At 40.0% G+C, this 15,426-nt stretch overlaps 1 protein-coding gene across 2 annotated transcripts in view; it reads left to right on the forward strand.

Annotated features, from left to right (window-relative positions):
• Positions 1–15,426, forward strand: part of FYB2 (FYN binding protein 2) — a 128,437-nt gene that overhangs the window by 76,947 nt on the left and 36,064 nt on the right. For both annotated transcript variants that reach the window (XM_025427772.3, XM_025427771.3), the window contains exons 7-9: positions 926–957; positions 4,462–4,561; positions 7,473–7,632. In XM_025427772.3, coding sequence (XP_025283557.3) covers positions 926–957; positions 4,462–4,561; positions 7,473–7,632 — 292 coding nt within the window. The remainder of the gene's footprint in view (positions 1–925; positions 958–4,461; positions 4,562–7,472; positions 7,633–15,426) is intronic.

The following is a 15,426-nucleotide window of genomic DNA, read 5'->3' on the forward strand; positions in this document are numbered from 1 at the left end:
TCCGACAGTTATTATCTCTTTGTCAACATCTTTGTGTCTAGCGGGGAGTCTTTCACATGGAAGAGCATCACTTGTACAAAAGTGGAAGCACTTAATCCTCAGTGTTCCCCAGTGATCTAGTATCACTGCTTCCATTTTACAGGTGAGAACTGGAGGCTCAGGGAGGTTAAACCTGTAAATAATATAGTAGAGGTCCATCTGACTTATCATTCTACCCCAGCTGCCACCAGTTTCTTAGAATTATATGGAAAATAAAAACCAGTAGTCCCTGAATGAAAGCTGGCAGGGCTTTCCTCAAAGGAGGGCAAATGAGCTAATAGACTGGTCTTGGTGGCAGCATTTTCAAGGCTTAGCTATTTTCTGTTTTCTTCAGCATTTTTATCTAGATTCAAAATAATGAATGAATCAGATCTATATGAAGACTGAATAAATGAGCCATGTTGTGGTCACTGGAACATAATCTTAACAGTGCCAAATCTAGATCATATGAGAGCTGATTTCAGATCAGAGGGTGCATGACCAGAAAGGGAGACTTCCTAGCATGACTGATACACTTGTGTTACCCCTTCTGCCCACAGAAACATTACTCCAATATCACAAGCACATATTTTCCCAAATGATTGGAAAGCTTTCATTCTACAGATGCATTCCTGGAAAAACATGCGGAGGACAATTCTTCTAAGTCAGTTTATACATTGCCTCTGGCATGTACTATAACTTTGGGAATTCTTGTTTTCCTTTCACACTGACTTCAGCTCCACTGGCCAGGATTCCTAGAATTTTCTGTTGTCAGTGTCCACTTTGCTCTGTCCTGAGACCTCACCTGCTTTGTCTTTTGGTCAAGTCTCTAATGATCTGTAATCACACAACAAAGGCATGGTTTGGATTAGTTTATGAAAATGACCATTTCCATCTTTCCTTTCAGCCGTGGAAGAGTGGTCTCTACCCAGAATTTAGGTGAGTTTTATCTTCAAATAAAGCATCGATCTAACCACTGACCCCCCTGATGGCTTGTTTTTCTCAATGGGCCAGCTATGCTTGCAGAAACTGACTCAGGTCAGCCTCCCCAGCACCTCATAAGGTACCTGGTACAGAGAAAGTACTCACGTGTCCTGCCTTGTTCTAGCCCACATCACACTCATCAGTAAACACTTAACTGAGTCTCCAACATGTGCCAGCCTCTTGCTAATCACTGGGGCAGTAGCAGTGATGGGGACCTGGCCACTAGCCCCAGGGACTCCTGGACTGTGGGAATCACACAAATAGGCATATAACCATCATGTGATTCCCAAAGAACTTAGTTTCCAAAATGTACCATGCTGTTCCAAGTTTCTGTGCCTTTGCTCCCTTAATTCATTAATTCACCCAACTGAATGATCTGGCGAACACCTACTGACCATCAAACATCCCCACCTGTAAGAAGCCTTCCTAATTCCTCTCCTTCAAAGAGAAGTATCCAGTCCCTTTTCTGTAAGGTACACCATTTGCACTAACATCATCGTGTGTCATTTGTTTGCTAACATGCCAGTTCCTCCTTATTCTCCTCCCCCTTTTGCCACCTTGTCTGTGAGCTCCTTGTGAGGAGGGCCTGTGTTTTCTTGTTCTTGGTATTCCTGATGCCTCTCATACTTCTAGGTCCAGCGCAGGGCCTTGGTAAGGGCCATGCTCTTACCCGGCTTTTCAGAGTCTGTGTCTACCATTCTTTCCCTGGAGTTATTTCTAATGCATTAGAGTAATCATGGTTGGTGAGGTATGGAGAAGCAAGTATCAAAGCTCCCTTGCTAAGGCAAAAAATACAAGCATTGGATCATGAGGGAAGCCTGTTTCATTTCTCTCCTTGAGTCCTGGCCTGCTTCTATTTATGTTCCCCATAATTACCCTCTAGCATGGTGCTGAGCAATTGGTAGGCACATATCAAATGATTAATTCAATGCTTCTTGAGTTTTTACTCTGTTCAGTTGCTACTAGATTCTAAGGCACATAAATGGAGAGAATATATTCTCTGCCCTTGGTTCAAGATGGGCATGGAAGCCAGAATGGTTGGGGGTAAGAGGCTATATGGGCAAATGACAATATAAGTAAAAAGTTAAAATATAATATAATCACTGCTAAATAGTTATAGAAGCAGAGATGAGGCTCTGTGCATGATTTCTTGAAGAGTTGACAACTGAGTTCAATCTAGAAAGACCTGTAGGAATTGGCCAGGTGAAAATGTCAGAATGTATGTTCCAGGCACAAGAAAAAGTGTGAGCAAAGACAGTGTTCAACACTGAGGTTTGTCTAGAACTCCACAAACAAGGATCATGCCTTGGGAGCAGCAGGAACAAAGCCAGGGGAGTATGCAGAACTGGATCCAGGCCTGCACTCCCTAATTTACCATTTAGACCAGTCCTGTCCAATGGGACTATAAGGCAAACCACTGGCGTTATTTAAAATTTTTCTAGTAGCCATTTGTTAAAAAGTAAAAAGAAACAGGTAAAATTAATTATAATGCATTTTATTTATCCCAGTACATCCAAAATATTATCATTTTGACATGTAATCCATATAATAACTATTACTTAAAGTATTTCATAATCCTTTTTTCATAACAAGTCTTCAAGATCCAAATATTTTTTATACTTACAGCTCAATTTGGACCTGATACATTTCAATGTACAATAGCTACACATGGACAGCACAGATTTAGACTTTATACTATAGGTCAGGGGAAGCCACAAGAGTTTCAAAGCAGAAATAACATACTCCATTCCCTCATGGTATTCCTAGGAGTCACAATATTGAATTTTTAAAAGATTTTATTTATTTATTTATTCATGAGAGACACACAGGGAAAGAGAGGCAGAGATATAGGCAGAGGGAAAAGCAAGTTCCCTGTGGGGAGCCTGTTGTGGGACTTGATCCCAGGACCCTGGAATTAAGACCTGAATAGGAGGCAGATGTGAGCCACCCAGGTGCCCCACAATACTGAATTTAATTTTATAATTATTTATGGAGATCCAGCTATGTCGAGACTACCAGACAAGAACTGAGGGGCAAAATGGATTACCAAGGGCATATACATCAACAAGGCAGCTAATGTTTTAGGAGAAATACGAACAATGTGCAATGAGAACCTAAGAATTGGGTAATTCTAACACAGCAAATGCTTCAATGAAGAAAAGGACACCAACAATTATTGTGGGTCCACTATGTGCTCTGAACAATACTAGGCTTTCAGCATTTTACTCACATCTCAATTCTCATGGCAACCATTGAGATTCGCATTGTGACCTTTCATTTATAAAATGAGAAAATTCGATTTTTTAGAAAGGCTAATCTTAGACTTGTGGGAAGAGGTATGTATAGTGGGCTCCCTCACAGCCCCCAATCATCACGAAACTGCATATGGCCTTAACAGTGGGCACAGTGCTCAGTAATTAGATGAATGAATGAAACTCCTCAAAACTCTCTCCATTGTCTTTCAGAACATTACTATCTCTGGTGTTTTTCCTCCCTTGATGACATCCTTTTCTGAGTTTCTTTGAGGGCTCTTCTTTTTCTGCCTTCCACATAAATGTGGTTGTCAATCTAGTTCAGTATGCCAGAAGCAGAAGTTCTCATTTGGGTGTTGATGTTCCTTAGCATTCTTTCCTTGGTCCTTGGGTTTTTCATGACACTGTCTACCTTGCCCCTTCAGTGCAGCTGCTGTCTGTACACTGGTGCACAGAAATCATTCATCTCCTTAAGGAAGGCTGGCTGAGTACTACTCTGTGCCAGGCACTGTGCTATATTGCTGCTGCAGTTTACACGGTGTTAGTGCTGGAGATACATATAGAAATAGCAGAGCTCTGCCTCTTTAAATTTGATTGTTAGTTTACAAGGCAAAGTGGAGGAACTGAAGGCAGATCCATAGACAGTGCTTTGTAATGCAAGATAGAAGGATAAAGTATTGGGGCAGCAGGCAAGAAGGTATGACTGGGAGAATCAGGGAAGGATTCTTGGAAGTAAGACAATTCAGACAAATTGAGAAGGGTATTGTGTTCCCCACAATAAAAGATGCAGGAGGCATGTCTGTAAGGGGAAATAGCAAAGAAAAAGGAGGAGTTGCTTGAGCTAGGATGGTAGGTTTGGAGAATATGAGAATCTAGAGCAAAAGTGGAGGAAAGGAGCAGAAGAAGATGGGGTTGGAAAGAAAGGTTGCGGCCAGATCACAATGAGCTTATGTTTTATCCTACAGGCAATGAGGAGTTCCTAGGAGATTTTAAGCAGGGATTCATTCTGACATTAATTGGGGCAGGTAGAAACTCAGCAAATTTATCTAATGAGTGACCTGATCCTCATCTTAGAAGAAGCTGGGGAGAAAAAGGGTATTATTCATGTTGTTCATTTTTTCCATTCATTTCATTTGGTATTGGGTGGTACCCTATGACCTAAACGGTCTAACCCTCACTTTTCCCTTTATGTCTCTTCACATCTAAGCTCTAAACATGAAGATGAAGATAAAAAGAAGGAAAAAGAACCATGTGGATTGGAACCTCGAAAACCAAAGAAGGATCTACCTTCAAGCCATCTTTTCAAGGTATTGGTGTTCTAGGGTTCCAGGCCAAACAGTCCAGTTGAGGCATGTCATAGGAGTAGTGCATGGAGTGACTTTTTAGTGGCTGAGACACAGCTCTCCAGAGAAAGTCAGAAGATGCAGTGGGTCTTGGGTATTTTATCAAAGAGATGAACTTGATAGTAACACTGAGCTCTAGCTTCAGGGTTTTTACTTACTGGCCATGGCCACTCCTAAGCAGGCCTTAGGAGTAGGGCTGGGACTAATGTGAGTTCAGCAAGGCATTCAGGGGGTGAAACATAGGCACTCATTTGGGTGCCGTGCCCTGCAATTAAACTACCCTGGAGGGAGGGCCTCCTTAAGGTATGTGCTCAGAGGTCCTGGTTAGGAGAATGACTTACTTTCTGAGCTCAGTCATTTCATCTGTAAGAGAAAAATAAATAATCCCTACCCAGTTACCATCCTCAGTTCCACCCTGATTCTATTCTCATTTGTGATGATAAAATGAAGTAATGTATGTGAAAATGCTTTGTAAACCATAAGATACTGTAAAAATGAAGTACATTGTTAATTATGACATTAGTAAATACTGTATCTGTGTGCGTATTCATATCCAATTGACACTATCCCTTTCAAAACAGAGTGGTCAGAGGCTTAAATGGTTGATACCATCAGCACTGCTACTAATGCTCAGAATATTCTAAAAACCTATTTGAGAAGTGCCTATCTTATAATATCAGGTTGTTCCAGTTCCATCTGTAGGGCTTGAGTAAGTCAAACAGCTTGTTGGTGGCATGGGCCTGAACTGGTGTGTAAGCCCAAAGGCCAGGCTGGACCAGGTTGTGTGTTTATAGAATATCACGAAGCAGCATAATTCAAGGAAGAAGTAAGTCGCTAATTATGAAAGACAAGGACCAGAGTTAGGGAAGCGGCATTGCATACTGAGTCCAGAGGGAAGGCAAGGACATAAGTGGGCAATGAGGCCAGAGATCAGAAAGGGGTTAATCAGGAGCATGAGAAAAACAACAGGGGACCATGGTTAGGGATACTGACCATGAAAGAGCAAAAGTGGGGGATATGTTCTTTATCAATGCTGGCCATTTGACAAGAGCCAGGTCAAGCTACCACTGAAGGGACATATTTCTGCTTTTATGGAGTGGATTTGAGTTTTGGAAATTGTTAAAACTTACTTGGACTATGTTAGATAAATGTGGGTGGTATAGCTGGGCAGTGCGATTTGTGGTCAGATATAAATGGTAAGTCAGTTAACTACAGAATCTCCTGTGGTTCAAACTGATCCTAGAAAGCATTCCCAAGGACAGCCCAAGGGGAACCTATGTACCATTTTATTAGGTGCCACAGTGAAGGAAGGCAGTCACTGCACTTATGTGAAACTCTGACTTATCACTGTCATTTTTCCCCATTAAAAATTTCACTCTTGGCTATGTGACTTAAAAGAGTGCCCCTCCTTATATTCTCCTTTTAGTTTGCCCAGATCCCACCAAGGACTCAGGAAATCTCATACTTTATATCTGCTAAGTACTTCAGCTTTTCCAAGTACTTTCAGATGTATTGTCATAGTCAACCCTCCTGCCCACTTGCGGTCGGAAGGACAGTAATCTCCTCTCCCATTGTCAGCTGATAAATGGCCAGAAAGCCTGTAATTCTTCTTGATTCCCAATGTCTATTCCTGGCAATCCATCCAGATCTTTCTGAAATGCACATCTAACTCAGATTGCTGCCTGGGGCTCAGTGAGGCCCACACTGAATCTTGCACAAAAGACCCTGCATTACTCAGCCTCATTCTGTTATATCTTCTCATCTCATCTTTTTTCCCTGCTTCTTCCACTCTTCCCTCAGCATCAGCCTTCACATACCTGTCTGAGGACGCTAATATTGCTCCAGATACCCGTGCCTTTGCTCGTGCTGATTTGTCCTCCCGGTACTCTTTTACCCCCTCAGTCAATCTCTTATTTACATTTCTTTTTTTTTATTTTTTTATTTTTTAAATTTATGATAGTCACAGAGAAAGAGAGAGAGAGAGAGAGAGGCAGAGACATAGAGGGAGAAGCAGGCTCTAGGCACCGGGAGCCTGACGTGGGACTCAATCCCGGGTCTCCAGGATCGCGCCCTGGGCCAAAGGCAGGCGCTAAACCGCTGCACCACCCAGGGATCCCCCTCTTATTTACATTTCAAAATACTCTTTAATAAGACCTACTGTGGAAGTCTTTTTCCACCCTGTCTCCCAGCCAAGAGAACTGACCTCCCCTCCTCTGTTTCTGTCTCAGTGAACAATACAATTGCAAATAGCACTTGCCACATTGTACCTGAATGTTTGTGTGTATTGTCTCCAAGATCAGTGTGTAGGCCACTGCGCCCATGGCTTCTCTGTAACTCCAGAACCCAGCATTAGTGTTTGACAAACACTGCAGTGGGGAAATGAGGAGGAACAGAAGAATGGCAGGAGGAAAGATGAAATGTGAGGCAAAAGGAACACAGCATCCCTTGGTGGTCAAGAGCACGGGTTCAAGTCCTACCCTGGTAGACTACTAGCTGTGAGACCAGAGTATTTGAAGACCAATTATTTCACCTTTCTAAAGTCCTTATTATGTGGACTAATGATATTTTCCTAATGGGGTGTCATGGATATTAGGTGAGATAAGATACATGAAAAGTCTGCTCTGTAGTCAGTGCTTGGTTATATCCTGGCTGCCTCCTTTGGGGCTGCCTCTGTGCTGGGTGTTCTGTGGCCATTCAGAAATGAGCAAAAGACGTGGTCTGCATCCTTGTGAAACTTAGTCTAGGGAGACTGTGTTCAGTACCATAATAAATTGTTATGCGTGAGGAATAACTGATTGAAGAACAGTGCAAGTAAGTGGCCAACGGAGCAGGTAAGTCAGAGATCTACAGCAATCTCCCTGTTGAATATGTTTAGGAGGCTGCCTGTGGAGGGATGCTGGGAAGAAACCAGGTGATGAAAGTCCAGAGAGGCAACATGAACATGCTGCCCAGAAAGCAGGACCCTGTGAGCCACATTGTCCAGACAAAGGCCTGCCCCCAAGACCCGAAGCTGGCCAGGCACTCCCTAGGCCACTGTAAGTTGCATTTCTTCCTGGTTCTCTTCACCATCACCAAATTATTTTAAAGTTGTGCATGTCCAGGATTTTAGTTTATTTTATAAATACTTATTGAACATTTATTATGTACCAGGAAACTTGCCCTAGTGTGAGGCAGTCATGCAGTCATGGAAAGAGCACTGGATTTAGAAGTAGAAGACCAGAATTCAAATCTAAGCTCTAATACTTAGTAGCCATGTAAGAAATAACTTCATATCCCTTCAGCTCCATTTCTTCATTTATAAAAGGGGTTCATGTGTTAGACTTCATAGGGGTTTTGTGAGGCACAAATCTGACAGTATGTCACAAGTAGATCCTCAACAAACATTTACTCCTTTCTTTGTATATCTACCGGCTTCTGTTGATTTTTGTAGGCCAAGATAATTGACACACTGATGATATGTATGATATGATATAGTATGATATCATTAGTTTACTTTATTTAGGTTGTATTTACCTTCGTGTTAGTCAAGACTCTTGATTACAGGTAATGGTAATCGTATCATATTGTGTTAAGCAAAAAGAGGAGTCTCACTTCAAGGAAAGTCTGGCCATGGCTAGATCCAGGTACACAAGTAATAACACAAAGACTCAATTTTATTTCTTCTATTCCTGGCTTTTCCCTCTCTGGCTTGGCATCAACTTTCAGACAAACCCAACCCTTTTGGAGGCAAGATGGCATCCAGCAGTAACAAGCTTATACTCTATCCTCTTAGGAACACCTGAGGAAAACTAGAAATTGTTACCTTCTCAATAGTTAAGAGAAAAGGCCCAGATCTGAGTCTTATTGGGTCTGATTGGGTCACATGTTACCTCTGAACCAGTCATTCTGAGTGAGGGATATGATGCTCTGGAACTCAGCCTGTGTCATAAACTCACCCCTGGAACTGGGGGGCAGAGTAGCTTCTACCAAAACTACATAACATCAGATTGAAGGATTTCCAAAGCAAAAGGAAAGGGCTGTTATCAGGGGAAAAAGTAGATATTAGGTAGACAAAGAAAATAGATATCCACCCCAACCCATTAAACCATAGCAAACCATTGACATTTCACATGTTACAAAACAGTTATGAGAAGAATAAATACTCAGTGGTCATAAGATGGACTTGGGGCCCCTTAAAATCCACCTCTGGGCTAGTTGGCCACATCCTTGCCTCACAAGTATTCCCTGAATACTTTGCTGTATTCTGCATGTCCTATGTCAAGTGTTTAAATACCTCTATAATTTTGCTTGATCTGTCTGGAATTCTCACCTGATGATGTCCTAGGTATCCTTTAAGATCTATCTCAGGAGGTACCTGGGTGGCTCAGTTGGTTGAGCATCTGCCTTTAGCTCAGATCATGATCCCACAGTCCTAGGATTGAGCTCTGCATCCAGCTCTCTGCTCAGCAGCGAGTCAACTTCTCCCTCTCCATTTCCCTCTATGATCTTTCTGGCTCTCACTATCTCTCAAATAAATAAAATCTATGTCAGAAGTCACTTCTTCTGAGGCCTCCCTTACCTCAGTCCATCCTTCTCTTTCCTGCTCTCCAGAGACCACAATTCCTCACTTCTTTCTGCTTCCATGGCACTGAAACAACTGAGTGACCACATCTCCATATAGGTCAAGCATTTCTGGGACCCAGGACCACCATATACTAATCCCATAATCTTAGGAAACTTACAGATTTTCATGTGCAAATGGGGTTAATACTATTTATTTTCCAGGGCTATTTGTCAGTCAATACAGATAAAGTGTTTAGTTCATGTGCTCAATAACTTAGTTCTCTTCATTTATTTTCTTCTCTAAATTATAGGATGCCTAACATAATACATGGGGTACATGTTTGTCTCCCGTGGTATACAATGAGCACCATGAGATCAGAGACCATTTGGTATTTTTCTCTGTATTTCTGCAACCTGGTACATGTCTGGCACACTGGAGATCTCCCAACAAAACTTTGTTAAAGGAATAAAAGAATAAATCCAACATCAGTGAGACTATGGTAGATTTGAGAATATGAATAATTCTCATGACTAAGAAAAGTAAAGAGTAAATTTTTGGAAAATGAAGTATCACAGAACTGATGTAAAAAGAAATCATCCATATACTCATAGGAACCAGGAATCCTGGAAGGTGAGTGTCAGAGCTACTCCCATCCTAAGGGCTTTTACTGAGCTCTGAATCTCTTGAGTTCCTGTTTTGACTATGTGATGTGCAGAGGACAGGAGCTATGTCCCAGGACCTGCCCCAAGTGAGCTTATAATAGGAGACTCCTGTATAAAGCCAGGACCTCAAAGGATATGTCCACACAGAATGAATAAGACTGTGCCTATAATTAAAAATACTGTACTGTATACTTACAGATTTATTATAAAATGGGTAGATCTCAAGTGTTTATTCTGAGATAAATTTTTTTTCAAAAATAAATGTAAAAAGGGTGGCAAAAGATATTTTCTGATATTAATGATGCACGAGAAAGCATAGAAATAGCATAAAACTTTTTAAAAATGCCTTAAATTGAGAAATAGGTAGACTTAACTTGGAGTATAGAAAAAAATGGAAGTGAGAGGAAGACTAGTTGAAGTGAATAAAAGAGTTACAGGAGAGCCCCGAATATGGGGCTGAAAGCTATTTTCATGTAATTATGTACTGTCCATGAGAGTCACTATAGATTTGAGGATTATGCCATGAAAAAAATAGTCCAAAGAGGATTATTCTGAGTAATCTGTACATACTGCTAAAACACAAAGGGAGTTGCTGAGTCCATTAATACTTCTTTGCAGTACTTGTTTGAGTAGCACAAAATGCTTAATCAAGGAGAGTGGGCATGAAAATTGAAAGTTTTGAGGAGAAAAATATAATAGAGTGTCTTTCTATACTCCTTCTATGCAAATAGGCCTCTTAAAAAAATGAATGAAGTAAAAGTATCACTTCTTTTGGTTGGAAACAAAAAATTAACAAAACATAAATCCCAGTAAGCACAAGGAGACTTGTCCATTTTGACCCTGGTGCTGGGTGAAGGAAAAAAAAAAAGATTACCATAAACTGATATGCAAACCAAGTAGCAGTTCAAAGTCCCACTACTATGTGTGTGGTCCAAAAGAAGTTCAGTGTAATCTAATGTGGTATCAGCTTGGTAGCCCTCCCAGACAACTGCCTGAAGTAAACAAACTCCTCTTTGATGGAAGCAACTTCTATTTCAGGTTTCAAATAATTCTACAACATATACTTTTAAAAATTAACAGTTCATAGACAAAAATTACTAAACACAAGCAAACAAGTCACAGTGACTGGAAACCAGCAGAACAGATGCTAGGGGCCAGTCTGCAAGATATTACAGATTCTAGAATTATTAAAAACAAAACATATATTAATATATTTTAAAAATTAAAAAAATATGAACAAGGAATAAACATTTTTGAAAAAGATAGTTTGGTAAATTGATATGGAAATGTGGTGAATAAATTATACATCAGATTAGATACAGGTGAGGACTCCTGGGTGGCTCAGTGATTGGGTGCCTGCCTTTGGCTCAGGTCATGATCCCAGGGTCCTAGGATTGAGTTCTGCCATCAGGTTCCCTGCATGGAGCCTGCTTCTCTCTCTACCTATGTCTCTGCCTCTCTCTCTGTGTCTCTCATGAACAGATAAATAAAATATCTTTTAAAAACTAGACACAGGTGAAGAAATTAAGGAACAAGAAGATAAATCTAGAGAAATTATCCAAAATATATTTCACACGGGAAATGATAGGAAAGAAGGGAATGAGAGGATAAGAATCCTCAAGGATAATTGGAGAAATCTTAACTACAAAAGGACCATGGAAAGAGTGGGAAGGAGAAAAAAATAAAGAGGTAATTCCTGATAATTTTTGAGAATTGTTGAAAGATAACAATGTGTAGATCCAGAAGCCCCAAAGTTCTCAAGCAAGCTAAAGAAAAGAACTTCACACCTAGTTATATCTTAAAGAAATGGAATAATATTGAAGAATAAGAGAAAATCTTAAAATACCTTAAAAGCAGACAAAGGAAAAAGCCAGTCATCCAGAAAGAAACTAAGCTGATTGCTGAGTTCTCAAAAATAAGAGTGTGCAATTTGAACACAATGCTACTGAAAGATATTGAATGTCTATCCAGAATTGTATAACTAGTGAAAATGTATGTCAGGGATGAAGGAAAAATTATATTTTTAGACAAAGTGAGAGACTTTAATCACCAAATAAAGCCTCCTAACAGAAATTCTGAAGCATATATTTCAGAAAGAAAGAAAGAAGATAATCCCTTGCATAACTTTAGATGCAAGAAAGTATCAACTGAATAAAACAACACAGCTAACTTGGGAGATGAAAAAAATATTGAGGATTAATAGCATATATTCTGGGAAGGCAACTCAAAACATTTTAAAGTTTTTAACTATAGCAAGTAATTTATACTAGCTTTAAAAGAGAGTAGCTAGGATGTATTCATCAAAAGATAACAGTGAAAAGACAAGGCACAGAGTGAGAGAAGTTATTTGATTTATATATATTTTTGACAAAGGACTCATATATGGAATACATAAATCTTCCATAAATATCACTGTATCCAGAAAATATAAAATAGAAATCAGAAAAAAAAATTAGAGGAATTGAGAAAATATTTTTTTTTGAGAAAATACTTAAACAGGTACTTCATTCAAGATTTTCAAAAAGCAAATACATTATGGAAGAGCTGTTCACCTTCATTAAGTTTCTGGGAAATGCAAATGAAACCTACAATGTGAGACACCTAGGTGGCTCAGTGGTTGAGCATCTACCTTTGGCTCAGGTGGTGATCTCGGGGTCTTGGGATCGAGTCCCACATCAGGCTTCCCACAGGGAGCCTGCTTCTCCCTCTGCCTATGTCTCTGCCTCTCTCTCTGTGTCTCTCATGAAATAGATAAAATCTTAAAAAGAAAACAAAAAGAAGAAAAGAAAAGAAACCTACAATGTGATATCACTACACTCCCACCCAAACAGCTAAAATAAAAACCACTAAAAATATCAAGTCTTAGTGAAGTTATGGAACAACTAGAACTCTCCTACACTGCTGGGACTGTAACTGGGGTAATCATTTTGGAAAACTGTCTGGCAGTATCTATTAAAGCCCAGCATATGCATATCCTATGACTAGCAAGTCTATGCCTATTCTTATACCCAATAGAAATGCATACTTCAGTTTACCAAGATATATACAAGATGTTCATAACAGAACTTTTTATAATGACCTCAAACTGGAAACCATCCATATGTCCATCTAAAGTAGAATGGATAAATGTAGTTTGTTCATACATGGAATCTTTATAGGAATGAACAAATTACAGCCATATGCAACAGCACAGGTAAATGTCACAGAGTACTGAAGAGAAGTAGGCAACACCAAAGAGAACATTCTGAATGATTCTATTAATGTAAAATTAATAAATAAGCAGAATTGACCTCTGATATTAAGCATTATGATGGTGACTACCCTTGTGGGAGGGAAGGAGGACTAGAACAGAGCATGGGAAGGGCTTGGGGGCCCTGACGGTATTAGATTTTTTTTTTATCTGTGTGCTCTGTACATGAACATGTTCGATTTGGGAAAAATCCATTGAGCTGTACTCTTATGATTTGTGCTTTTTCCTGCATGTTATAATTAAAATTTAAAACACACTAGGGTAACTATTAAAAGAAAGCACATATTTCTTCCAAACAATACAGAAAGAAGAGATCTCAGTCAAGAAAGAGGAAGGTGCTGGGATACCTGGGTGGCTCAGTGGTTGAGCATCTGCCTTCAGCTTAGGGTGTGATCCTGGAGTCCCAGGATCAAGTCCTGCATTGGGCTCCCCACATGGAGCTTGCTTCTCCCTCTGCCTATATCTCTGCCTCTCTCTTTTTGTGTCTCTCATGAATAAATAAATAAAATATTTTAAAAATAAAAAAAGAAAGAGGAAGACGAGGGGGAAAAATAGAACAAATAAGTATGTAATGAGATAGCAAATATAAAGTTTAATATATCAGTAAACACTATAAACTCAATACACAAAACACTCTAGTTAGGAGACTTATGCATTCAAATCATTCAATATTAAAAGATATTGGAGTGCCATTTATTTGGCCCTCTTCTAGGTGTTTGGGGTATAGCAAAAATCTCTATGTTCATGGAGGTTGCATTCTGATCAGAGGAGACAGATAGTAAAAATATAAACAAAATATCCAAAATGGTAGTAAATGTTATAGGAAAAAAATAAAGCAAGAAAAGAATCAGGAAAGCAAATGGAGTTAGAAGTTATAATTTTAGAATATTCATAGGTCACTTTAAAGAAGTAAAGCAAAAAAAAAAAAAAAGGATGAGGAGAGCCAAGTGTATGTAGGGTAAGAATGTTCTGGGGAGGGGCGCCTGGGTAGCTCAGTCAGTTAGGCATCTGCCTTCAGCTCAGGTCGTGATCCCAGGATCCTGGGATCAAGCTCTGCATTGGGGCTCCCTACTCAGTGAGGACTGTGCTTCTCCCCCCGTCCTTCTTGCTCATTGTCTCTCAAATAAATAAATAAAATCTTTTAAAAATATATTCTGGGGAGAGGGGAGAAGGAATGCAAATATCCTGAGACGGGAGCCTACCCCATATGGGGACGGAACAGCAGGAAGGCTGTATGGCTGGAGCACAGTATAGTAGGAGATGAGGTCAGAGACACAACAAGGGGCCAGATAGTATGGGGGCTTCTGTAGACCATTGCAATAACTTTGGCATTTACTCTGACAGATTTTTAAGAATGAATGAGAGGTTTTGAGCACAAGAACAGAATGATCTGATTATATTTAAAGAATCATTCTGGCTGCAGTCATGAAAGAAGAATTGCGAAGGGATAAATCAGGGACCTGTTAGGAGCTTATTGCACTAATGTGAGAGATGACAGGAGCTTGGAGGAGCATACGTGGTAGACTTGTTGAGATGCGTTTGGATTCGGGATAGAATTTGGATGTAGAGAAGGGCGTCAAGGATGTCTTCATGCTTGGGACCTGAACAACTGAAAGGATGGGTTGCCACTTTTTATTGAGATGGAGCCGACTTCAGAAAAAAAGCAGATTTGTGGAGAGAAACTGTGAGTTTGGTTTGGAGCATAATGTGTTTAGACAACCAAATGGGAGTAGTGTGAAGGCTGATGGAGTATCTAGCATTCATGAAAGATGTCTAACTTAGAGATGTAAATTTGGTAGTTGTCTGTGTTTTTTAAAAAGAATCCATAAACTTTTATATTTGCTGCAGCCAAAATGAAGGATTAAGAAAGAAAAAAAAATATCTTGAACTAGGAATTAAGCACCGATGTGTCCAGCATCTTTCCTTTGTGGTGGAGAAATTTACTGGTAACTCCTTAAGAAAAAGCAGCACCTCATAGCTCAAGGAGCTAACATGCTTGAGATAGTTTAGAGTCTACATGCTAACTGATTTCTTATCAGGGGATAAAATCTTTTTTCAAAGATTTTATTTATTTATTCATGAGAGACACAGAGAGGTGGAGACACGCGGAGAGAGAACCAGGCTCCATACAGGGAGCCAGATGTGGGACTTGATCCCAGGACCCCAGGATCACACCCTGGGCCAAAGACAGGCGCTCAACCACTGAGCCACCCAGGCGTCCCCTTATCAGGGGATTATATCTTGTTGTTTGGTTCATTTAATTGACAGAAGTCAATTTGCTTACTGCTTGTTTTTCAGATGTATCACTTCTTTCTGATTAATAGCTCACGTGTGAAAATGGTTCTGAATCACTCATACTCAAAATATTAACCTA

The sequence above is a fragment of the Canis lupus genome, chromosome 5 (assembly GCF_003254725.2).
Source record: "Canis lupus dingo isolate Sandy chromosome 5, ASM325472v2, whole genome shotgun sequence".
NCBI lineage: Eukaryota > Metazoa > Chordata > Mammalia > Carnivora > Canidae > Canis > Canis lupus.